We start from the raw sequence: 25,279 nt of genomic DNA, 5'->3' as shown, positions 1-25,279 counted from the left end.
ACACTGTAATGGCAAACATTGATGGCAAAGCATAACTTCGGTGGCTGGTCACAGCCTTTCTTAGAAGCAATTCTTGAATCTAAACAGGGATGTCGAACTGTCATGCTTGGTTCTGATGTATGCATAGGACAACACAAGTTCATTTATTTGCATTCAACTTTTCTATCACAGATATTTAGACTAAAGTTAACTCAGACAGACATGAAGTTGCAACCATGTCAAGAAACTGTTTGATGAGCGCTTCCGGTAACTACTGCTTAAATAGCAATTTCATCCTGAAATTTGCTACGATAGAGCAAGTATTTTGAATGCCTAGGGGTCAGTTTAGCTCGGAAGAGAATGTTCGGCAAATTATTTCAAGTTAGATTTCACATTTAAATAATATATTCGGACCATAGGTGTTTGAGCGTAACTTCTCAAAGTTTCGACATAATGAAACAAAGCTCGAACGAAAATCCAGGAAAATCAACAAACAACCCACTCCAGCTTTGGGGTTGTTAGCCCAGCCCAGTATTATATTGATATGATTATAGTTTGAAATGTAAATTTTCAAATTCGAAATCATTTTGAATTTCACATTTAGTGTATTAGAAGCACAAATTTTGAAAGTAATTATTTGCAGATCTTTACAATTTAGAACTTCTCTGCGTTGTGAAAACTATTGTTCATAGGGTCTCAAAATTTCTTGAGACACACGCTCGAACATCCCACACAAACACCACACACGAAGACCACACACGAAAACCACGCACGAACACCACACACGAACACCACACACGAAGACCACGCACGAACACCACACACGAACACCACACACGAAGACCACGCACGAACACCACACACGAACACCACACACGAACACCACACACGAACACCACACACGCACACCACTCACGAACACCACACACGAACACCACACACGAACACCACACACGAACACCACACACGAACACCACACACGAACACCACACACGAACACCACACACGCCTATTACATTCGAACCCCACACACGAACACCACATACGAACACCACATACGCACACCACACACGAACACCACACACGAACACCACACACGCACACCACACACGAACACCACACACGCACACCACACTCGAATACCACACAAGAACACCACACACGAACACCACACACGAACACCACACACGAACACTGTGCTCGCATATCATTCACGAATGCCGCACAAGAACACTACGCTCACACCATAAACGCACATCACACACGGAAACTATTCACGAATATCATCCCCAAGGACCTCCGCATGTCTCGCCGTGACTCTTGATAAGTGAAGAAAATTATTGGATACACTAAGTATATATTGCCTTTATGAAACACATATTTTATTTCTTGTTATGAAACACTAACTCATGAAACATATATTTTAAGCAAAAAATCTCGAGAAACTTATCATCCTTACACACGAACCAAGGAATAACATGATATTTTCCATAAAATTCATACATTTATTTAATTACACCGTATTTTCTTATAAATATAATGATGAAATCCTAAATTTCACAATAAATTCGGTATTGGCACAATATATCTTGATTTCGTACGCGGAGGCACACTCTGCAGCATCCGTACAAGTCAAGCACTACACTATGTCGTGAATGCACAACTTTTTATCATGCAAATAACATTAATAAAACGCTTCACTCAAGTGACTATAAAGGTGAGTAAATATGGCACTAGTATTGGGCGGGAAACACAATGATCAAGCAGAATAATTGGAAGTGTACAATTATTGTAGTGGAATAAATCGATGGGTAAAGTTATTAGAGCAGAATAATTCTAAATTAAGGTCTCAGGCAAACGATTCTAACGTTGAATTGTAAACATTTTCACGAGTTACAGGCAAATATTCTGAGATTTTCTTTCACTTGACTATTCACAGCGAATCAAACCAACAAAATGAAGCTCACTTAAGACAAATATCGCCGGGAAAAATGATGTGAAGAAGCCAGAACAGAGAAAAATTTCTAATACCGGTAGTATCCGGTTCTAAATCCAAAACTTTTGTTAATTGACTTACGGTAATAAGTTGACAATATTCTTTAAACTCTTTGAAGGTCAAGTGTAAGTTGAAAATAACCAACTTTTCTACGAAAATAAATCTCAACTCGTCAGGCCCGACAGGCCTGACAAATGATTCCGATCACCCCGTCTCACTCGGAATATGCCAATAAGGTACCATATGGATAGAGCATACATTTGTATTTTAGCCATGCTTTTCTACGTAAATTATGTGTAGCCGCCATTTCCCATATTCACTGGAATTTGCAGCAATATATTTAGCCTACTTGACGTAGTTAATTTCAAATGTGCCACACCATTCAGTGTTGACCCAAGATGCCTGTAGTACCCGAGGAACCAAGCTATTCGGTTAGTTAGATTTATTTGATTACTTAAATTACTGATTATCCCGTTTCATTGTTATTGATTTGTCTTGATTAATACATTGTCATTTATCATAAATTATTTCTGGTATATTTTTCGTATGTATTTTCTTGTAATCTTCTTTCTGAAAATCGTACGTCATGAAATCTTCGTTTCTTACCCTGCCATGATGAGCGTCTCAGCTTAGTAAACCTTACGAAATGACTAGCCTACAAGAAAGTTCTCCACATTATGTTTCATTTCAAATTAATTTTTTTGTACAACTCAAATTAACTTCTTTGCAATATTTATAATGATTCATTTTAATTTCGTGGCATGATCTTACAATTTCAACGCACTCTGCAATGCTCGCAGTTACGATTTCAAAAAAAAAGTTGTGTGATAGTTTTCGTATATATAATACTTAGCATTAATTTTAAACTATACATTTTTTATGTTTTAAATATTTGTTTGCTTTTCAAATTTATATGGTGATTTATTTTGAACTTTTTGGTGCTCGGGTTCATTTATACAGGAGTTGCATAGTATTAATGATCATTTTCATGTGACCACCAAATTTCTTAAGTATCCCAAAGAATTACACTATTTTCTTTCATGTATGTTTCGGGACCGACTCCTGCAAATCATGGTATTCCTATTTCTATTTGCGTCATTTTGATAAGTATTCACTTTGGATATTGTACTCTTACTACTCTACGAATCGACACCTTTTCATATATCCTCGCATATATTTACTTAATAAATAAAAATTTTAACTTAATAATTTAACTCACGTTCAACGTGCTAGAAAGACTGTAGCTCTATAAACTTGAAAATCGCACTCATTAATAAAAAATAATTACTAAAATATGAGACTAATCAGACTATATATTGAACTGCTCAAAATATTTCTACTTCCGCAGGCCATCCCGAAAAAAGGTCAACTTCTCGGTCTTGAAGAATGAAGCAGCTATGGATCCCGTTATGTTAAAAATTATATATTCATCCCGAATTGGGTAATCTTTGTCCAATTTACGTGTGTATATCTGATTCCCATATGTGTAAATATTCCTATGATCTTATCCCTAAATGTGTAATTTGTGGCAAATACGCAATTAATTAAGAATTATAATAAAAAATGTGTTGAGAAATTTCCGTAAATTTTATTAAAGACGTATATTTGGCCGAATTTGCTTAACAATTCCTTTGATTTCAAATTTTTAGTAAATTTGCAATACCAGCAACGAAATTATCTTAATTATAGAACTAAGCTGATATATGCTGATGAGGCCGGACGTTAACTACCTTAGCTTCAACGGATGGCCGCCCAAGGTTGCACGCTGGCCACGAACTTATTAAAAAGCTAGTTTTAAATAATTGACGACGAAAACGCAACTTTCCAATTCACCACTGAAGTTTAAAATACTTTTATTTCAATAGAAATATGGCACTTTAAAAAATGGCCACTCTGCAATTACGGTTACAGTTAGGAGCAGCACAAACACTGGCAAAGAATTATTCAGCTCAGTCAGGGAGACGGCACACTGAAAGACACTAAGCTTTATGCCAGATAGGCAGTTACGAGTTACCACTAGGTAGGTCAGAGCAGCAACTTCACCGATGGGCTAGCAGGACTCTGCTGTCTCCTTAAAAGAATCGCCCTTGTCTCTTTGAGACCAATCTTGCCTGAAGGGATCCTAAGTCTAAGTTATTCAATGGGCTTCGATGAAAATCCATACATGTATAATTTATCTCCTAGCTTAAATAAATTTAAATGATTAAAAAAAATGTCTAAAATGACCGCGAACGATTCTCATTCGTTGACACTGATGCATGGTGAAAATTAATGTTTTTTCTTATAATTAATTTCCTTAGTTTATTTTGAGTCATGAAAATATTAAAACAAGTGGAAAAATGCCGTTTGGTCTCATTTTTCCTGATTAAGCATATTCAGAAATATATTACGAACACTTATTTAGAGGAAGCCTTGGATACATATAATTCGATCCAGAAAAATCCGTTCGTTTACCCTCTCTCAGCAATTTTTTTCAAGTTCAGATGGAAAAAGTATAAAAATTTTCATTCAGATATAATATAAATAAGCCTCCCTAATATTACGGACATCATAATCAGCTCTGATTGGATTTGGCTTGTTATATTTATAAATGTATCGACCCAAAAGTTTTTATTGCAATTTACAAAAATTTTAGTTGACTCCAAAGATCATGTATCAACACTTGAACTTCTAAAATAAAACAAAAATATTCGTGATGATGATAAAAACTTGTTTTATGCGCATGGCTTATTTGTATCAAGTCGCTCATTATAAAACTACCAAATACGAAATGATCGCCAGCATTATTCCTTAAGATTTGCCTTATACCCAGGTTTTAGCTGTCACACTAAGGTAACCTGCTATTTTAAGTGGCTTCGGGAATGAGGTTGAGATAATTAAACTTTAGTTGTAAAAACCGTAGATTAAAACAGCCACTTCATATTTTCTACGAATAGTCTGCTCTAGTCTGTGTATCCTGTTCCAACTTGGAAGAATTTTCTTTCGCACAAAATATTCGTCCAATGTAACATTCATTTAAAATTTTGACAAAATTTATTTAATTTTTTCATTTATTTAAAAGTTTTGGCAAGAAAAAATGTTGTTGTTAAATATTTTCAAGTAATTATCGTATTCCTAGTTCATGGTGCATGATCTGCATTGATATATCGTGGAAAACAATCAATCACCCAACATGTATTGCTAATTTCCGAGATTTTTTCTCATCTCGATTCTTAATGAATTCCAAATAAGGGAATGCAATTTTCGAGGCAAACATGTACTTCAGAATTCAGATCAATGTGCAGAGAAGGTACGCATGTAACTCTAGGCTTATTGGAGTATCGAGTGCCGTTAAAATGATGTTTTGTTGCGTAAATGCATTTGGATATTATTGCTTCAAATTGCTGCAGTTATACGATTGATTAAATGAGTTTCCATGTTCGTCCAACGAGTATATAAACTCGTAATAGTCTGCTACAAATGTGTATAAAGGACTTCCTATATTTTAGACTTATTTCATATTAATATTCATAATAATACGGTGGATACTCCAGAATTGAAGAAAAAAACCCACCAACGGTTGCCCGCACGCACATGAGGGCATTGGAGAACGTGTAACGTCCTTGGAAGAAGCGTTTAAAAAGCGTTTGCGCGTTTAAAAAGTAAACTTCGTTCTCACTAATTATATTCTTAACTGTTATTACATTCGTGCATTCCATTCTATTCTTACATTACATTCTATTACATTCAAAACGGGTTTTCTCCATTTAAATAGTAATTTTAAGGTAAAATATGGACTGGTCAGCTTGAAATAAAATTTTCGTTGTATTTCGGAACATATTTCATTATCTTAGATTAGGACAGGAGGATAACATGTAACTAACCTAGGGTGCAAAATAAATTTATTTATCAGCTGTACCAGGAATAACATCTTTCTTTTATTTGAGAATCAACCACCAAACCGAAACCAAAAAATAAAATTAATTTAACTCCTGTACCTGAAAAATTATCTAACTTTTATTTGAGAATCAATCATTGTACTGAAACCGAAGTAAAAAATGTATATATTTACACTTGTACCTACAAAATCACTTAATTTTCTTTGAGAATCGATCATCGAACAAACAGCGAAGCTGATAACCGCAACTAAACGTTTCTCCTAGTTATCTAGAATGTGTTAAAACTTAACAAAGTAATCCCAATTTCAGAGAGCAAACCGAAAGCAAATCGTCTTGAGAATTAAAAACAACAATTCCGATAATATTCAAGACTTGTTCAACAGAATTACGCAACAGGTGTATTCCTAAAATGAGAAATGTATAATCACATTTCAATAGAGGTGGCAATATTAATGGCCTTAACAGTCCCAGTAATCACTGTACAAAGTGTACATTTAATTGTGGAGATATTCTGCATCATTCAGCAAAATACAAACAAATAATTCTGAGCAGATAAATGCTGTTAAGCATTGGAAAACCTTGTGCTCACATCGTATTAAGAGCGAAATTTTCACTCTAAAAATTATACGTAAAGTTGTGTTATTCCGCTTTTTTCCGCAGCTTGCCTCACAGACTCACAAAGGTCACACGTGATCATAGAAAACACGAACAAAACAAGCGTGAGCAGACTACCAAGTGGGAAATTATAACGAGGAACTTGTTTTCGCAAAACTCGCATGTACAATAACATGAACTTTTCGAGAGTGTGATGCACCTAAGAAATACGAAAAGTTAGAGTTATGTGTGGAGTGGAATATAACTACTCGGTCAATAAGATACACAAGTTATATTTCACATATGAATTTGATACTAGAAGCCTCATTCGTGATTATAGGCTAGAGCAAATTAAAATTTTTATCTATGAAGCCGTGACATGATCTCTACATGACCCTGAAAATCCGTGCCATCAATTCACCAGGTCAATTACTCTGCAGGTATATAAGCGAATTTTCTCCCTTATCATCACTTCATTGTAAGACTTGCAGGGAGCGCAAACATAGACATCAACTCTTGTAGTAATACCATATAAATAATTGGCCTTAGACTGATGGTCATCCTAGAGAGGTAGACAAATAACACCTAGCTGACTTCAAATTATTCAATTCTCGTTGTGCGAATAATAAATGAAATAACTCTAAAAACTCTAAAAATAACTCTAAAAATATGTAAAATTTTATTTCAAAAGATTTCGAAACAGACTACATGCAATTTATTGAACAGAACTGCTAAAGATGTTCAAAGTCGCCAGTTACATCGCGGTGTTAGTTGTTCTGACCTCGGCCTGGTGAGTAGACGTTTTCGTAAACTTACTTTTGATTTTTCAGAATAAATTTAAACTAAATTTTTTATTAGAATAAATTTAAACATGAATAAATAATTCATGTTTAATAAATTTAACCATGAATAACAATATATTTTTCGCGATTCACGCGGATTAGCCCTTATTGATATCTTTCATAAAATTCAGATAAAGCGTATCAATCAACGAAAAAAACTGATTGCATTTAATTTTTTTAATAGTTTTGGTTTTAAATAATGAAAACTTAAATTCTAACTCCATAAAGGGTATTTTCCTGATAATAATTTAACTATATATAACTCGTGGTCGCCCCGTTGATTATTTATTCATGATTTTGATTTTAACTCGAAGATTGCATTTCACAGACGAATAGAAAAATTGCTCAAATAATATTCACACATCATCCTCGAGGTGAATATTATAATATATTGTTTTCCATATTATATATAATTCGTGTTGAGTATTATATGAGATAAATTATACAATAACGTAAATAATATGTTTTTTCTTTCGCACAGGCAGCTGGAGGGGCAGAAATTCACCTGTGCACCCCTCAGGTGTCCGAGGGTGAACACGAGGGCTTGTAAATTCGGTGTCGGACTCAATGCCTGTGGCTGTTGTGAAGTTTGTCTCAGCGTGAGTAGCTGAATACTTAATAGCAGCTGAGGTTGTAATATTAAAAATAGTTACTTTTTTGCAACTTTATCAGCCAAGCACTGATGGTCTTCCAAGCTAAACTCAACAATCACGGACGATATATTGACAGCTACGTGTACTTAGGCTGCTGTGCGTACCTAAGCTAGTTCGTTAGTATGGCCCTATGGAGAATTCTTGAACTTATTGACATATAGTCTTTTTCACTGTCATTCAATTTGGTTTTCAGGAATTAGGGGGATTTGATTATAAAGCACGGATTATTATGATATGGATGGTCTATGTTCAACTGATGTTCAGGTATCAGTTCTAATCTACAATCTAACTTTTAATGATTTGAAACTGAAAATTTATTGATTTGGCATCTCGCTTCCTGTATATAATGGTTTCGAACGCCATATCAAGAAGAAATAAATATTTCAATGCATACATACTTAATAAATGCGTGCTGGTATACTAAAATGTAAGCAGCTTAATAATTGTTGGTGCACATTGTAAAGCTGGTTTTGATAAGTGATGTAAAAATTTTACCTTGTGAACCAGAAATCGATGTAACAAGGACTCGCATTTGACATTTATTTTCAATCCTTACGGGAGCGATTGTTATCAGTAATTGATTGGATTGTTTGTAATCGGCTGCATATTGAAACCAGCGCTTAAACCGGATACTGGTATAAACGTGTTTGGTATCAACGGGTACTTCTTGGTATTTTTCTACTTTTATTTCCTATGCTCCCTAGTATAAGATTTATTATCACAGGACAACCCTGCGTTAACGTCAACGTGTGACTTGGTTTCCCCAATGCTATTGTTTCAGTGAGATATTTAGTAACGATTGCTGCTGCCTGTTTTTCGTGGCGATGCGGTTGAAATAATTCACACCTTAACAGCAAAATTTTTCCCTTATTCTACGCCCCCCCTCCTTCATTTGGAGGATGTGAAAACTTTCGCTACAACAATTTATCATTCAAAAAGGCAAAAAATTTCCCGTTATATTTATCTTTCTCCTGTTTGCAAAAGTATATCTAAACAAGATTATTTTAGTCCAGAAGCAGCCTTCCTACCTCAAAGATTTATCGTTCTAGCTTTTGACTGCAAAGACATAGGGCGGTTGAGATTATTTTTATTTCCTGCACCTACTACGCGATGATTGGCTTTGAAACTTTTAATCTTGGAGCTTTAAATTCAGAGTTTTATCCTTAAAAATCATATTTAAGAGATTTTTTCCAAAGAGAGAATGCAATCATATATGTGATTTTTTATCTCTTATTAAGGGTCTGAATGCACCGTGTGGAGGCCCCTGGAATACAGAAGGTACTTGCGGCACCGGTCTGACGTGCGTCAAAAGTGACGCCAACGACGTCGACTCGGTCGGTACTTGCAAGTAAGGTGAGGTGTTTATAAGCTATTTTTATTTATGTGGTATTTATAATTGCATGAGACTTTATATCGCATGTAATTAAATTTCTTGAGCATATGATATGATCTCCACATAAATAATATGAGTGACTGCTTGGTTTGTATAATTTCAATTAAATGAGAGTTTTAACCAAAATTAACATTCACTTATATATACTTCACTTATATTTATTCACTTGCATGCATGTGCTTTGAATATGATGTATACATATTAAATTTTCTTTTCAGTGTAATTTTTGTATGATATAATCATGACGAGGTTGTGGACTTATTATTGCAATATATTTTTAATTGCAATATAATAATTGCAACTTATTTTTTTCGTTTTTACAGACCCGAAAGGCGAACGATCGCAGCACTGAACGACTCCATTTTTGGCAGTTGACAGAAAGCTACAAATATTTTTTTATTCAACCGTTTGAATTAAAATCTTTGCATACCAACACTCATGATATGATTATCTCGCCACTACTTTTGTGCCGGAAATAATTTTTATCCGATTCATATATAAGTCGTTAATTCGTTCATTATTATATATCATTCACACTATTAGATATTTAGAAAATAAATAAATTTGTAATTTGAGCTGAAAAATTGTGCGCAAGATAGACCAAATTGACAAATATATTTCATGAAATTTAGACATCCTTTCGTGAATGGTTGGTTTTGGTTAGGTGTTTTGAAAATGGTGGGGTGAATATAAGAATTACGAACAAGAATTTCTTCGCGTAAGACATGACTAAAAACATAATTCATATTTCTTATTGCGTAGAGTTTCTCATATTTCAACTAACGAAAGATTTAACTTCAATTCCGGATCATCAACTTATGCAATTGGCAGGAAAATTGAACACTTGCGCGTTTTGAAGGTCCAATAATTGAGTGACTCAAATTCGAGTAAGAAATGTTACAAATTTTCACATCTACTGATAACTTGTTAATTATTTAGCAATAACACATCGGAGTAACATGAAGAAAATAACTTTAAATTTTATATTTATCACAACTTTGATATCACAACGTAATTAATTGGACTTCGTCTAGTATATTTTCCTCTTCGTTTCGATTGTTAATTATTCTATTTGATGGTAGTATTTGGTGATATCTTAATTCGATTTATATAGTTTTATTCCCAATGCTCAACGTAAATTTTGTGTCAGTGTTCAATGCACAATTTTGATGAACAAACATCTGTTAAAAATGGTCTCAGATGTGTAAAATTTTCCTAGAATTTTGAAGGAATTACATTAGTTTGGAGAACTCAACTTAAAATTTAGAGCAACATAAATTGCGCATCACGAAAAACTTTTGCGGATACTATATTCTTTTACATGTGATCAGGTTAGTGAAAAAGAATGACATTTTTATTTAAAACTTCTTTAGAGTTTATTTTTTCCAGCTGTCTAAGAATTTGTACAATAGGGCCAACAACTCATTTCTTTCATTTCTCCCAATGAAAAATCCGTAAAATCCATAAATTTTGTGCATGTGATCCCCAAATTTAGGAAGGCTGACACGTTGGTATGCGACTGCAAGACCATCAAGTGTTCCAAAGTTGACCCGCAGTCATGCAAATACGGCTTAGGACTTGACGCTTGCGGCTGCTGCGAAGCGTGTCTGCTCGTAAGTGATTTTTACTTTTTATAATAAATAAACTTTTTCGAAATGCATTTTGGAAAATAGTGATTTCATCTCGGTGATACGAAACATTGGAATCTGGGTTTTAACGGTACTTAAGCATATTTTAATATAATAAGCGAGTGTATTACAACGATTATAATTTTTTTACTCAGCTACCTCCCGTAGCAGCAAGCAATGGTTTTTATCATTGTAGACTTAATTATTATGAATGCATTTGTCAAGGGTCCCGGCGCTACTTGTGGCGGCATGTGGGATATGGAAGGATATTGTGGCACTGGCCTGACCTGCGTTAAGAAGGACTCTACTGATGCAGATTCTATCGGAACTTGTCAGTAAGGTGAGATTGTAGTATAGGTACGTCACGTTTTATTGCAGGCTTCAATAGGTGCATGACACTTTAGGTGCGGGTTCAGTAGGTACATCTTGTTTTATGTGTGGACTCGATGGGTGCATGCCACTTTAGGACAGGGTTTAGTAGGTGCATTTAGCTTCAATTGAGGGAAGTTTCTGTAGGTGCATGACATCTTAGGTGAAGGTTTAGAACTTACATCAAATTCTACGTAGGGTTATAAGTAGGCGCATATTGTTTTCGTGAGGGCTTAGTAGGTGCATGAAGTTTCAAGTGAAGGTGATTCTAGTAGATGCAGGACACATTAGGTGAGGGTTAAGTAGATACCTAAAGTTTTAGGAGAGGTTTCAGTAGGCACATGACAATTTAGGTAAGATATTTAGTAGGTGAGTAACTCTAGTTATGATATTTACTATAGTGCATGATCCTTTAGGTGAAACTTTCAGTAGGTGTGTGACACTTAAGATCAGACATGTTAAAATTTTCAAATAAATAATAGGATCTTCATCCGAAAAATTTTCTTGTACATTTAATTCTTTTTATAATTGGTTTCATACAGTACATTTTCTTCCAAATTATGTCATTATTTCATCGAAGTGTTTTGAATAACAAAGAAATTTCACCGATTTTTATAATTCCCACAGGTCTTAGCGGGGGAGGAGCATGGCGGCAGTCGTGAGGTTGTAGTTGTACCTGAACCGAAACACTCTCAGACGAATCCTTATTTTGAAGTTCATAACATTACAGAAATATTTTTAATCTAATTTTACAAGAATTGAACATTTATCACAAATTTTTTAGATGTTGACTTGAAGTAGGAATTCTATTCATCCAATGTCAATTCAATAGCTATGTAATCATAAAAACACGTTGGTTGCAAGATTAATCTGTCGAGTATAAAATGGGCAATCTATTTTTTCGAATAATTTTTCATTGTATTGAATACGCAATTTCCCTGACTAACTTGAGGGCCTTTATAGCAGCGTTTTCCTATTTTGGCTTCGAATAAATACGCGTAAAAAATTGGTTTCTTTGCATGAGGAAACTACGAACATAACAGTCTATAATTTATTCAATAACGCTAATAATATTTCTTCGTCATACTACGGATTAAATTTGGTGGAAACAGAAAAAAGTGTAAGATTTCTTGAGGATAATTTTATCAGAAACAAAAATTACATTTATTTAATGTATTTGAAGTGCGAATCCATTGAAACTTATTCAAATCAATCACTTATACAATTTTTCCATGTTGACAAGGAGAGTTAAAATAAAGAAATGATTAATAAAACAATCAAACTAGCATGACTAGCATTAACAACTGCACTGCAGTTTTCTCATAATAATATTCTCAAAATCAAATTTTCGCCTAAATCACAATTTAATTGAAGTTTAAGAATGAATGCAGTAAGAATCAATGAATCCTGATATTCATTGATTTGAAGTTACCAGTTATGAAGGTATAATTGAAGAGAATTGAATTGTTAATTAACAAAGAATTTAAAAGCTAAGTTAACTCCAAGTGAATTTTCCCACATTTTCATTGAAAACGTTTTCAATGACGACATGGTGAATTAACATGGTATTTTCCTTGATTTCCAATTCGTGGTCAACTTACGATTTAAGCAGCCTTATACTGCATGTATATATTTAATTAACGGGTGTTTGGTCTACCCCCTAGGGTCGAGAAACCTCAGTGCGCCTGCAAACCAGCGTCCTGTAGCGCCCCTGAGTGTAAATACGGCGTGGGCAAAGACTCGTGTGACTGCTGCGACGTCTGTCTTCTTGTAAGCCCATGAGGACAAAGAGAGATTGATGAATACAACAGTATTTTGGAATGGAGTATTTTCCTAACATATGGAAAATACGCCATTATTATCTCAACCAGTTAATGGAATATTTTCTTTTTCTGTTGAAAATATCCATTCCATTTTTTATAACTTATGAATGGAGAGTTTTCTCCGCCGCTTAATTGTGTTTCTAATAATTCTGTTTCTATTTCTATTGTATTAATTTATTTTTTGTTATATATGGATGTTTTGGTCAATGGAATAATGTTGCGAATCAATATAAGGAATAAATAACAGATTTATACCCGTATTTAAAAGACTTGTACATTTTTCCTTCACGAACGTGCTACTATTCATAAAATGTACAATGATTTCCTTCATATTTCTAGGGTCCTGGAGTAACATGTGGAGGCCCTGGTGACGTACACGGCAAATGTGGCAGGAACATGGCATGTGTTAAAATAGATCCCAAGGATGCTAACTCCATCGGGACCTGCAGAATAAGTGATTATTCCAGTTATTAAGCAATGTCTCATTCGGAAAATTATATAATCAAGCCCTAGTCTGTTTCTTTTTAACGCATTTTCTCATTTGTGGAAAAAATGCACTATTGTGCTCGCTATGTCCGTCTGTCTGTCTGTTTGTCTGTCTGTATGTCTGTCCGTCCGTGACCTCAAATTTTCGTCGACGAGAAAATGCGCTCTCTGTCACTCTCTGCAGTGAGTACTGAGTTATATATTTTTTTTTGTTTTCGTTGATCTCATATTCTATATTTAATGTTTTAATTATTTTGATCTGCATTCTGGATTATTAGATTCCAATACCCCTTATTACTATGGATATATAGTTAAAATTATTTAATCTTATATTGGAGGTTTGGTCCGAAGTAATGGCTAGTCATGAAATAGACTTTGGCCGTGCCATTATAAAGTTAAATACCTCGCGAAATATCGTACATACGTACATAGTAATCTTAAAGTTATTTAGGAAATTTCAGGAAAAAACTATAGCTGGAATTAGAATACAATTCCCACAACTTCTCAAATAACTTCATCATGAACGGTGATTTGCAATATTTGATTATATTATTAGTCCCGTTTCCAGTTGTTTTATCATTGAATGTTTACAAGACATTTATATTAAATTGAAAATTTCCCAGCCTAGAAAAATTATCCTGTTTACATGTAGTTCGCATTATCGTATTTTAACAGTACTCGCTGTAATCGTTAGTGTTTTATTTATGGGAAACTAAACACTCATCTAAGATTTACCAATTAAAATAATTATATTTCAAATAATTTTATCTCTTTTATAGTCCCTAGGGGAAAATGAGCTACGCAGCCCGGTATGAGGTCTGCCTACAGCGAAGCGAACGTGCTTGTGATCAGCCTTGCTTCGATAGGATCTACTTACAAATATTATTATACATCAAGTGCTATACTTCTCCTTCCATTAAAGCTTGTCTATGTAATAATTTGCGTTTCCTTTAACGATATCTTCATTTTGTGTATCTTTTAATTGAAATTTCATAAGCTATTGTTTGCGTCGTACCTGCTCTTTATTACAGTGAATTCAATTCTATAAATTGTTTCATTCCACGGTAAAATGTAAAATTATTATAATGATGTCCTTCGATATATTATATATGCCTCCATTGCATCTACCGAGGATTTATTCAAGTGAAATTAGCTAAGGACCAAAATTGAAAATTATACCGTGCTTTGAAACTACAACACATATTTTCTCTCTGTAGTATCGAATCTCTCGCTTCTTCTATTGGGTTACCAAAAATAATAACGAATGTAATCATGAAGTTGAAGTTGTTGTTTTATTTACCCATTTTGATGAAGTTGAAGAGGAATTCTATGACATTGAATAAATTTATTAACCCTTGAAAGATTTACCACTACGAGGTATAGGTGCATTTAAATGGTTCACAAGTACATCTCGATGACTTACCGAGCAGTTTAAGAAAGTGTAATATGATATGAAATTTCAATAATAAATAATAATACCACTAAACAAATCATTCCGCGTACAATTTAGTATTTTTACTTGCTAATGTTTATATGTTTTTCGGTAATTAATTATTAGGGCGCACGCTACTTATTTGCGTTCAATGGTGTGGATTATAGCTACACGTCGAGAATTAGATTATTAAACAGATAGATAAGATAATTGATAATTTCGGAGAACGAGTCATGGTTCTGATTAGAAATTAGTTGCCAATTATTCAAATACTACTGGGAATATGAAAATAAATACAGGAATTCATTAGTAATTCGATACTTCCAATTAATTATTCAAAACTTGTGTTGTGATTAATATTTTTTAAATAAACCAATTCATTCAATGGTTGTTTTTTCAATTAGTGTGATATTTTTGATCATCAATGGTAACATGACACATTGTAAATGACCTCATTCTACGAATCTAAATCAAACCATTGCATTCCAATAGACTTTTATCGGCAAATAGAACGCGAGGGTATATATTCAAGGCACGATAGTCATTGAATTGTTAATGCTGTACGATATGATTTTATTAATATTTGTATTTATTTCTAAATGAGTAGGAAAGATAATATTAGGAGAATAAATGCCACAGAATTGATTTTAGCTCATGAGCAAGCTAAATTATATGAGCACTAAACATTTTTATTTGCTGCCATTTTTTATTGTTTCTGCAACGCATTGCTGTGTAGCCAAGCGGTATTCGAGCTAATATATTTATTAATAAAATATTTATTCGGAAAGAAGGTTGAACTCTCATTGTTGTTACGTGTTTAACAAATTTCAAAAGATTTGAGCAATAACAATTGCCTTATACTGAAGAGACTTTCTTATATATAAGATCTACCAGTTCTTCCTTCGTCTCGCTAATATTGATAATAAATGTCACTGTTTTATAAAGGTTTCATGTTGAAGCAAGCAACGCAGCAAGAAATAAGGCAATAAATTGAGCTCCAGCTGTATCAGACGCTTTGCGCATACCTTTAAATATATTGCATTGATGATTAAACCTTGATAGTTCGATAATGTTTAGAAGATCAACTATTAATTAAACCATATATTAATATTAGCGTGAATTATATTAATTCGAACGCCACCGCTCTAGAAGTGAATATTGTTATATTGTTGCGGGAAAGCGAAGCAACAAATCTTAATCAACGTTTCATAGGCTGAAAATACGTTATTGAATCTGCATCAAAATTTCAGGGTTGGGCATAATTCACAGGATGGGAAATTATTATTCAACCTCGTTTCAAATTTGCCAACAGTTAATCATTATTAGAGATAAAATATTCTACTAGTCTCTCTCATATAACTTGTTTTCGTCGAAATTTTCATTTTCTCTATTAAAATAATTAACTCATGCATATTTATATCAAAAAATTTGAAAGTTATTCTTCACAGCGAATATACTCGTAAATACATCGAAAATGAGTCGAAAAAATGTTTCGCAACCCTTCAATTGATAAATGGGAATAATGATGTTCCTAGATATATTAAATTTCCCTACATGGAATGCGTAGATGATTTACACAAATACAATAAGTTAGGAAAAACACTAAAAATTTTTTAGTGTTTTTAGTGTTTTAGTGTTTTAGAGTTTAGTGTTTTTAGTGTTAGGCAATTTTATGGAAACGTTTATGTTTTTTCATAAATATGAAAGTTTTCTAGCATACATGTTTATATGTCTCAACCACGCCATTGCGATGGAAAGCTGTAATTAAAAGGTGCATTTCTATCTTACTTAATTAATCTACAGCAAGACCGCGAATGAATTATCCGTGATTATTTGCACTGCACCGCAAAATCCTTGAAATCAGCAGTTGATACATCCAGGAATACTGCAAGGAACAGGAAAACATGCGTCAACCGGAAAACTGTACCGAACAACATCGTAGTCGAGGCTAAATCAAAGCAATGTTACGTACTGAGCCACCTTTAATTGCCTTCTACGTAAACAGAAAAATATCAGGTTGCATGCGATCATGGTAAATGTGACCAGAGTGAACGTGAGCAGACTACAGAAAAGAAATTAAAAGTTAATAACAATTCTGAAGTGTCTGCAATGACCTTTGCAATTACGTCATGAAAAATGTTTTGAAAGCACGGTCAGAACGAACGTGAGCAGCATACTAAGCAGCATTGAATAAGAATTATTTGATCAACTTGCTCAGATGTTTAAATAACAACACTGGCTCGGTTTAAAGAAACCGAGCCAAATCTGGGTTTAAATTGATTGCATGTTGTACTACTCCAATATTTAAAATATTTTAAACATTTGAGTCAAATATTTCCAGACACAGAAAAATTAATTTAATTAAAAAATTTCCTTAATCCACGGTCGTGATCATGAATATGTCGTTAATAAATCTGTTAGAAGACGTAAGAGAAATGGACGTGATTAAATTAAAAATACATTGCCATTTCTACATATAACGCTTCTGTTTGGATTATTTCATTGTAGAGACAACTGTTATTCCGCTCATGATTGACTGAAAAATATGTGCGTATAAAATAAACAAAATAAAAACAAACAACAAATAAACGTTTAAAAATTATTATAAGAAATTACTGTTTTGAAAGTGCACATGCTGCGCTAGAGAAATATGATTTTTGGTCTTTATTAACGGTCCATTGATTATTTATCTATTCAAGCTATTAAGCTCGTCACGAAAAATGAATAACAATTCACTCCTCTATTGAAAAATCCTTCTGGATGTGGAAAGAATGTTAGCCATATTTTATCTTATCGCAATTCCCCTTATGACAAGGAAGCCGTTTGCAATTTTAGCAGGCTTGTATAAGGGGGAGATTTTGTAATAATTGTTCGTGGACGTAATTATCACTGTATTCGAGATGGATTTAGTTACTAAATATGAGAGACTCAGATCCTTAGGCATTTGTATTTAATTAACTTTATATCTTTGTGGTAGTTTAACTGGATATTATTACGCGAAGTTAGCATTAGGGGATATACAAAAGTGAATATTCCCCTGCTGGAAAAATATTATTTTTTATCTAAATTTGAATGGCTAAAAACATGGCCTGTCGTCTGTGCTATACTAAGATATTCATGGACACAGCCTCGGTCTCCCGTGCACGTATATATAAGGCTAAGCGCTATCATGACTCTCACTTGAAGGTAAGACGAGCAAGGAGATGTTGCATTAATCCAGGATTACCATTAATCCATTAATCCAAAGGATTTACCATTAATCCAAGATACTGGATTACCATTGACAATCCACTTCAAATATAAGTTTAGACTGGTGAAGAAGAAGTTTTAACGAGAATACTCTTTAGATTAATTTCAAATGTTTTTCATTAGGATAGGTATTTAATCCACTACTAATATCTGTCCACTGATAGATATTTATTATATCAATTCAAAATTTTTCCAACAGATTGAATTATTCAACAGATTTTCTATTACAAACAGAAAATTTTACATAGGAAGAAATCGAATTATGTTCAAGGTCACTTGCATCATCGTGGCGTTCTTTGTTCTTGCTGTGACCTGGTGAGTAGACTTAGTTCTACCACTAAACTTTATTAATCCTAAATATTTTTTAGCCCAGTGAAATGTCATATGTCACGGTAACATCACATCATTTGCCATAATGTCATAGATCATCATTATTTTGGAACTTGTAGGTGAACACGCATTCAGCCAATCAATGATAAAGTGCCTGGTTGTTCAGTAAAATATTTTATCCGAATGAAAGATTTCAGGTCATCGATACAAATTTAATACAAAAGTTAATACATAAGTATTGAATCAATGATATTGTATAAAATAAAATTTATTGTTACATTTTTTATATAGTTTCTGGAATTTTTACGAGGTTAGCTCTCATTAAGATAACGGAGAAATTTCTGGGCATTTAAAGTGTGCGGTTAAATCTAAAATTGAGCGTGCGACTGAGTTTGCTAATTTGAAAAAAAACAGCTGAGCGCTCTATATTTTAGAACTTGGTCACATTTTTATTTTAGAACTTGGTCAATTCACTGTATTCCTAACTACTTAAAGAGATTTAAATTTAGTTAAGATGGGGCTGTTGTTCGCCTATAAACGAAATTCGTACTATAATAGCATATCAGTCCTGACTTCAATTTTAAAAAATATAAATATTTCTATTTAACATAGTTACTAATATTCATTGCAAAGCCAAAAAATTAACTCAAATTTTGAACCTCGAATGTCAATTAAAATTTTATTATAAGTACAAGAAACAGAAATCATAAACAAAAATTTTTCTTACATCAAACTACTCAATATTCTCATTAAATTATTTTCTTATTAAACATAGACACGCATTGCGTGCATGATGGAGGAGCTGTGATATAAATGCATGGCCATCACATGCGCTTGAGTTACTGAGCAGTGACAATACAAATATTAAATGCGGATAAACATATAATAACATAAAAGAAAAACTCAAATCCATTTTCAAATTAATCAACATACACCCTGAATCGTGCTCGCATTGCTCATTCACACGATGATTCCTGACAAAATTACACATTAGGCAACTTATACCACTAGGATACAAGTAACATTTTTTGACAGGCAGGTGGAGGCGCTCCGATGTAACTGCACGGCCATCACATGCGCTCGAGTAGACGAACGGACTTGTCGGCACGGCGTCGGACTCAACGCCTGCGGCTGCTGCCAAGTTTGTCTCCGGGTAAGCAATTTACTTAAATGATTTTAAAACCATGAAAAACCCTTATATTATTAAGGTGAAATATATGAATATTTATGCCTATAATGCAGGATTGTAGAATATGTTTTATTTCAAAGGAAATTTAATTGAAGATCAGAGAAAGCATTTTGTGAATAAGTTAATTGCTTGCTTCTCCAGTGAGTCGAACGATGTTTTTGATGGAGTTTGTATTTGGGATAATAGGTTGCCGAAAGACAGTCTTAATAAATTTCTGACAATTTGGATGTAACAACGTTCATCTCCAAGTTATAAGATAAACAACTGTAAGTTAATATCATTCATTGCCTTTTTATATGAATAATATCTATAAGTTATTGCAGGTTATAATATCTATTGGTTATTATTGCAAGTTTCATAGTTTTAGTGGTATTGAAGATCTTTTTTCCTCGTTCCTGAACTTAAAACAAAGAGCAATGTTACATGATTACAGAAAATTACCTTATTGACTCGCAATCACTAAGTTCTGAAGCTGCTCCCAAAAAAATACGTCTCGATGTTTAAAAAAAAAACAATCGAAAAATACATGACGAAAAGCATACCAAGTCTTTATTTGCTCTCAAAGTCTTTATTTGAGTAACTGATGTTACTGATGTTACTGATGATATGTTATTGATGGATCCTAACATTAATCTAGGGCCCAGGAGAAAGGTGTGGAGGGCCTTGGAATATAGAAGGCAAATGCGGCAGAAACTTGACGTGCTCTAAACTCGGCCCCGATTCTGTCAACTCGCGCGGTATGTGCGTAAGAGGTGAGCTAATAATAAATTTTATGTGTTACTGAGACAAATTTGTGGTGCGGTTTTTTACCTATTTATTAATATTTCGCGGCAAAAAAAAATTTGTTAGTATTCTCGTCTGGAAGGAGTTTCACTCCTGTTCGTATTTTTCCCCAAATACGTCTTATGATGATTATGAAAAGAGTGACAAAAGCTTCTAAGTTAATGTTTATCAAATTGAATCATAAATTTGAAAATTAATCACAGAAAATCAACAAATAAACCATTAACCATTATAAATTTAATTTAATTCAAAAATAATGTATCAAAATAAATTTAATTTAATTCAAAAATAATGTATCAAAAAAACTCAGTTACATTCAAAATAATTTGTTCAAATTATTTCAAGTATATCGTGATTTACTTCTTATTAGTTGTAAGGTAAGAATACACATGAGGTGAACATTTAACCTTACACGCCCTGCCATCAAGTTCTTTATAGAATCTCTACAAATAAACGCTCCAGTTGCTGATGATGAGATAGCTAATTTCTTGTGTCGCTGATTTCGTTTTCGAAACGTTTGATTTTCCTATTTTGACCTGATAATATCCCCATATAAAATAAAACATGTATTATAACATGTACATCAAGCATGGTCAAGCAACGATGATTCCGGATACAAATATATATTAGTTCTCCTATACTTCTATGATGCAAGTTAATTTTTTTTAAAGCTCCGAACGAATTTAAATCCATTTTTCTTTGTCTAAATGAAAATGTAATTTTTAGTTACCTCAATTCCAATAAATGTGTTCAACCTGTTTTTTAAACACAGATGGAAATTCGTTATTTCAATCTCGGGCGGTAATTTTATATCTCGAGATAATTTTAAATTTATAAATTATTGACTTCAATTAGTTGGAGGATACTAAAGCAAACCAAAAAAGGATCGTAACAACGAAAAATTATTGTGGTCTTTTTACTTGCGGATGGACAAAATGTGGTCTTCTTTTTCGTCAAAAAATGTGGACTTCAATTCTTATGGGCGGACAAAATGTGGTCTTTTTGACCACATTCATCGAGCTGCAGAATTTTTTCATTCTCAGAAATATCTGGGAAATTTTTTCCGAAATTTTTGGATAAGCGTCAAAATTTAGTGAATTTTGCAATATAGAAGGCATATGTAGTGAGTGATGCTCATAATATTATTCCTAGAACTTACTCGGTTCACTGTAGGATAGTTGGACTTTAATTTTTTTAATTTTGACCCAATTTTCCATATTTGTGCAGTTCCTAGAAGAAGATTCCCGTTACTCGCCGCCACAAATGAGATCGAAGATTAACCTGGATATTGCGTTGCAGGTTTCTGAGTATAATTTTCAAATATTATACTGCCTTCCGCTTTTCTTTATTGGGATTGTTAATAACTAGAGATGTAATTTATTTTACTGCAATTTTTCAATGAACTGCAACTATTATTCTAATCAATTTCATATGAATTTTATTCTACTATAACGAAATTTGTGAAGCCAACAAATAAATGTCTAATGACCTTAATAATGTCTTGAGTTCATCTGTTGATTCGTCTTAATTGAATTATACATGGAAGAAGACTTAAACCACTATTTTTTTATTACCTAATTAAACACCCCAATTGAATTTCAATGCACAAATACGATCTCGGCCTCAATCTCTGCAGCTGCTAACAAGTTTAATTCCTGTAAATAATTTAAGTTTGAATAAAAATTAATCCATATTTCTTGGAGTGTATTCGATTATCAATGAATGTAGTCTTCATTCTCGCTAAATCGAAGACAACAATTTCGTCTCAGGTGATAGGTAAGTTGTGTGAATAGTCATTTGTTATTTTTCAAAATTGTCAGTCAAAATTGTTGTTTTTGATGACAATTTGTTTTTTATAATTTGTAAATAAGGTGGGCCGATTGGGCGTACGATACTATCATGTTATAAATTATATAGACAAGGGAAATCTTCCATAAGAAAATGCGTGGCTTTCAGGGCATATTAGTAAATTTTTTGTTTCGCAAATCTTGAACATTTCACGACTTAACAAACCTAATACTGATTTCCAAGTGAATACTTGTAGCACCGTAAAATATTCATTTAATTTTCTTTTTTCAACTCTGAATTGAAAATTTAAATTTCAACTCCATAGTAGTTGAAACTACAACAACATAGTAGTTTTCAACCTAAAATTCCCAAAAGTTCTTACAATACGTTTTTAACTAACAGTCCATGCAAATCAGTAAATTAATAGTTATATTTACAGCTCTAAATTTTGTTTTAACCAGGAGCAGAGAGATACTTAAATGTCAGTTATTAAAACCGTAGACTAACCTGAAATTCCACTATTTTCTTTGAGAGGTACATTGAGGATATACTTATTTAAATATAAATTTCGATAACGTTCATCACTGTGTCAATAAATACAGAAAGAATAATATTCGATAACATCTCTGTTTCATGAATTTTAAACTTGCTAGTAACACTAGATCCAATTTGAAATTCATGGAATAATAATTCGAACCTAATCGTATCACTTACTTGAATTTATGAAAGGGATTTTCTTTATTAATTGTAGTATTATTATTAATTGTAGTATTAAAGACAAATAGAGGGTGGTTCTTTTCGATCCCCGAGCTTTTATATATATTTGGATTTCACTGCGAAAAGAAACTCTTTATTTATTTTTATTACATGGACCGGCTGGGTAAGCTTGCTTGTGTCAATCTTCGTGCTCTTGCTTTGAATCTATTGGTTTTGATAATGGCACCTGGTTGCTACTATAGAATGCTAATTTATTCAAAATTCAGGATCTGAAATCAATTTGTCATTTTTGGGCGATATCTAATCAACCTTTTGATTCGCGCTCTGAATAGTACTTAGATAAGGATCCATGGGTAAGAAAAGTTGGACGGTTAATTTGGAATCTAAAAGTTTTCAGCGTCAAAAAACTTGTGAAATTAATTTCAGTCGACGATACCTGAAACCCAGGAGTACACTTGAAGTACTTTTAAGGAATAGCTCCTTTACATTAATTGATAGGAGTTTCAATGGATAATTTTTGATGACATTAAAAAATAGTTACGACTCCTATTGGAAAACTACTGAATGGAAGAAAAATATTTTTTTTCTTTTGAAGGTACTTCATCCATTAGGGATAAATTTATTTACAACCCGTAGAGAAATACGATTTTTACAAATAAAGTTGAACAATTTCTCGCAAAAGACTTGCTAAATTTTTTTCAAATTATTACGAAACCTGCAAGCAAAAAAAATCTTAATCTTTTCTGGTTCATCGTTCATTGTTCACGAAGGGGGTTTCCTAGCTCCATTAGACACTTCGCTCCATATTCGTTGTTCGTTTGGAGTTTCACATATCAAGTAAACCTTATACGAACTTTTTGAAATCTCGTCGTGGTTACAAAAGTTTACGTGTTTGTGTCCAGCCATTGTTCCATGAAAGGAAGGTTCAAAATGTTTAAGTTTTAATCATTCGTAAATATATTGTGGGACAATTATAAATCTTATTTATGGAATATTGTTCGTAATTCTTTTCATCCTAATATTTGCCGATTTTTTATTCATTTAAATGGTATTTAGATTTTTATTGCTGATGTGCTACTACATAGAATCAGAGCTAGAAAATATTATATCGTTTTTTTTCTATAATTCATTTATGAACTAATTTAACGTATCAAATAATTAATTATCTAATTATATATTTTCATATGCTCCAGCAATGAAATTTAATAATGGACTTCATTTTACCCAATAACAATAAACCAAAAATTTTTAAACACAGTTTTCGTGCAATTTTATATAAATACGAATTCCCGGTGGTCGCAGGTGTTGGAGTAAATCTTGGTTCGTATCTAAGTTTGTCCCTCCATTTGGCGCGGTGAAGTTGAGCGCATCTTCCGTCACTGGCGAAATGCAACCAAACTTTGGGACTTGATACCAGATGCTCCCGTACGGCGCTGCCTCCTTCCCGTTGCACGGCATGACAGATATTTCTGGTCCGAAATTTATTCAATATGCAATTCACAAAGTTGACAAATTGGATATCTGAAAAATTTCTCGTGAATATTGTGTTGTGGAAAGATACAAACTTTAATTATATACGAAATAAAAATATATTAATTCTGTCGGAAGAAAGTTACATAATGCGGAAGCGTAAGACTAGATATTGGAATCTCTAATGCATGACTACCGCTTTTGATTATTCTGATAAAAGCTTATTCAGGCCTACTAAAGATAAGGCTGAGCAAGACCACTATAGAAATCATTGCTGACAGACAGCCGGACTCGCTCAAAAATATACTGAGAAAGTAGCGTTTATATATCATAGCTAATAATTCAGTTCTTTTCTACCTGTAATCTAAAAAGATTCAAACACATTTCACGAAGTATTTCTCTTTCAATATAAGTTTTTAATGTTTCGATAACATTTATCACAATACAAATATCCTCCATGCTAGAGTACCGCACTTTTTGATCGTAAGGTTAAGGTTGTTCGAAACATAAAAAGTCATGCATAAGTTTTTAGAAGAGATTTCTTATTTCCGTAGCAGAGATATTTCAAGCTTAAATTAGGTTATATACATCATGGTAATGAGGTCCAAAACCATTAGACTTAATTGATAATGGATAAAAACTAGATGTGTGCGAAAGCACAATCCTGGTTTCATGGTTTT

The 25,279-nt window shown here is 33.1% G+C and overlaps 2 protein-coding genes across 3 annotated transcripts; both read left to right on the top strand.

Moving 5' to 3' along the window:
• The first annotated feature begins 7,089 nt into the window (after positions 1-7,089).
• LOC108666130 (keratin-associated protein 5-1) lies at positions 7,090-14,974 on the top strand. Its single transcript, XM_018152946.2, has 8 exons — positions 7,090-7,237; positions 7,771-7,888; positions 9,181-9,290; positions 10,831-10,948; positions 11,189-11,298; positions 12,997-13,102; positions 13,495-13,609; positions 14,421-14,974. The coding sequence occupies exons 1-8, from the start codon at positions 7,185-7,187 to the stop codon at positions 14,435-14,437; spliced, it is 747 nt and encodes a 248-aa protein (XP_018008435.1). The 5' UTR covers positions 7,090-7,184; the 3' UTR covers positions 14,438-14,974.
• Positions 14,975-18,526: 3,552 nt separating this feature from the next.
• Positions 18,527-23,729, top strand: LOC108666131 (venom protein 302). Of its 2 annotated transcripts, none has more exons than XM_018152949.2 (4): positions 18,527-18,637; positions 19,688-19,805; positions 20,479-20,578; positions 21,852-23,729. In XM_018152949.2, exons 1-4 carry the CDS (start codon positions 18,585-18,587, stop codon positions 21,902-21,904), a joined length of 324 nt encoding a protein of 107 aa, XP_018008438.1. In that variant the 5' UTR covers positions 18,527-18,584; the 3' UTR covers positions 21,905-23,729. The 2 variants fall into 2 exon arrangements, with proteins under 2 accessions (XP_018008438.1, XP_018008436.1); XM_018152947.2 differs by having other exon boundaries at positions 20,479-20,593.
• The last annotated feature ends 1,550 nt before the right edge of the window (positions 23,730-25,279 follow it).

This window comes from Hyalella azteca, unplaced genomic scaffold (genome assembly GCF_000764305.2).
Source record: "Hyalella azteca isolate HAZT.00-mixed unplaced genomic scaffold, Hazt_2.0.2 contig1600, whole genome shotgun sequence".
Lineage (NCBI taxonomy): Eukaryota > Metazoa > Arthropoda > Malacostraca > Amphipoda > Hyalellidae > Hyalella > Hyalella azteca.
Note: the sequence above shows the minus strand (reverse complement) of the source record. Positions and strands in the feature narration are given on the sequence as shown.

Excerpts from the sequence above, each read along its gene's own strand:
- LOC108666130 (XM_018152946.2), top strand. The coding sequence starts at position 7,185 with ATGTTCAAAGTCGCCAGTTACATCGCGGTGTTAGTTGTTCTGACCTCG. Across the intron at positions 7,889-9,180 it reads GTTGTGAAGTTTGTCTCAGC|GGTCTGAATGCACCGTGTGG; the intron begins GTGAGTAGCTGA and ends TCTCTTATTAAG. Across the intron at positions 9,291-10,830 it reads GACTCGGTCGGTACTTGCAA|GAAGGCTGACACGTTGGTAT; the intron begins GTAAGGTGAGGT and ends CCCCAAATTTAG.
- LOC108666131 (XM_018152947.2), top strand. The coding sequence starts at position 18,585 with ATGTTCAAGGTCACTTGCATCATCGTGGCGTTCTTTGTTCTTGCTGTG. Across the intron at positions 19,806-20,478 it reads GCTGCCAAGTTTGTCTCCGG|GGCCCAGGAGAAAGGTGTGG; the intron begins GTAAGCAATTTA and ends ACATTAATCTAG. Across the intron at positions 20,594-21,851 it reads GCGCGGTATGTGCGTAAGAG|TTCCTAGAAGAAGATTCCCG; the intron begins GTGAGCTAATAA and ends ATATTTGTGCAG.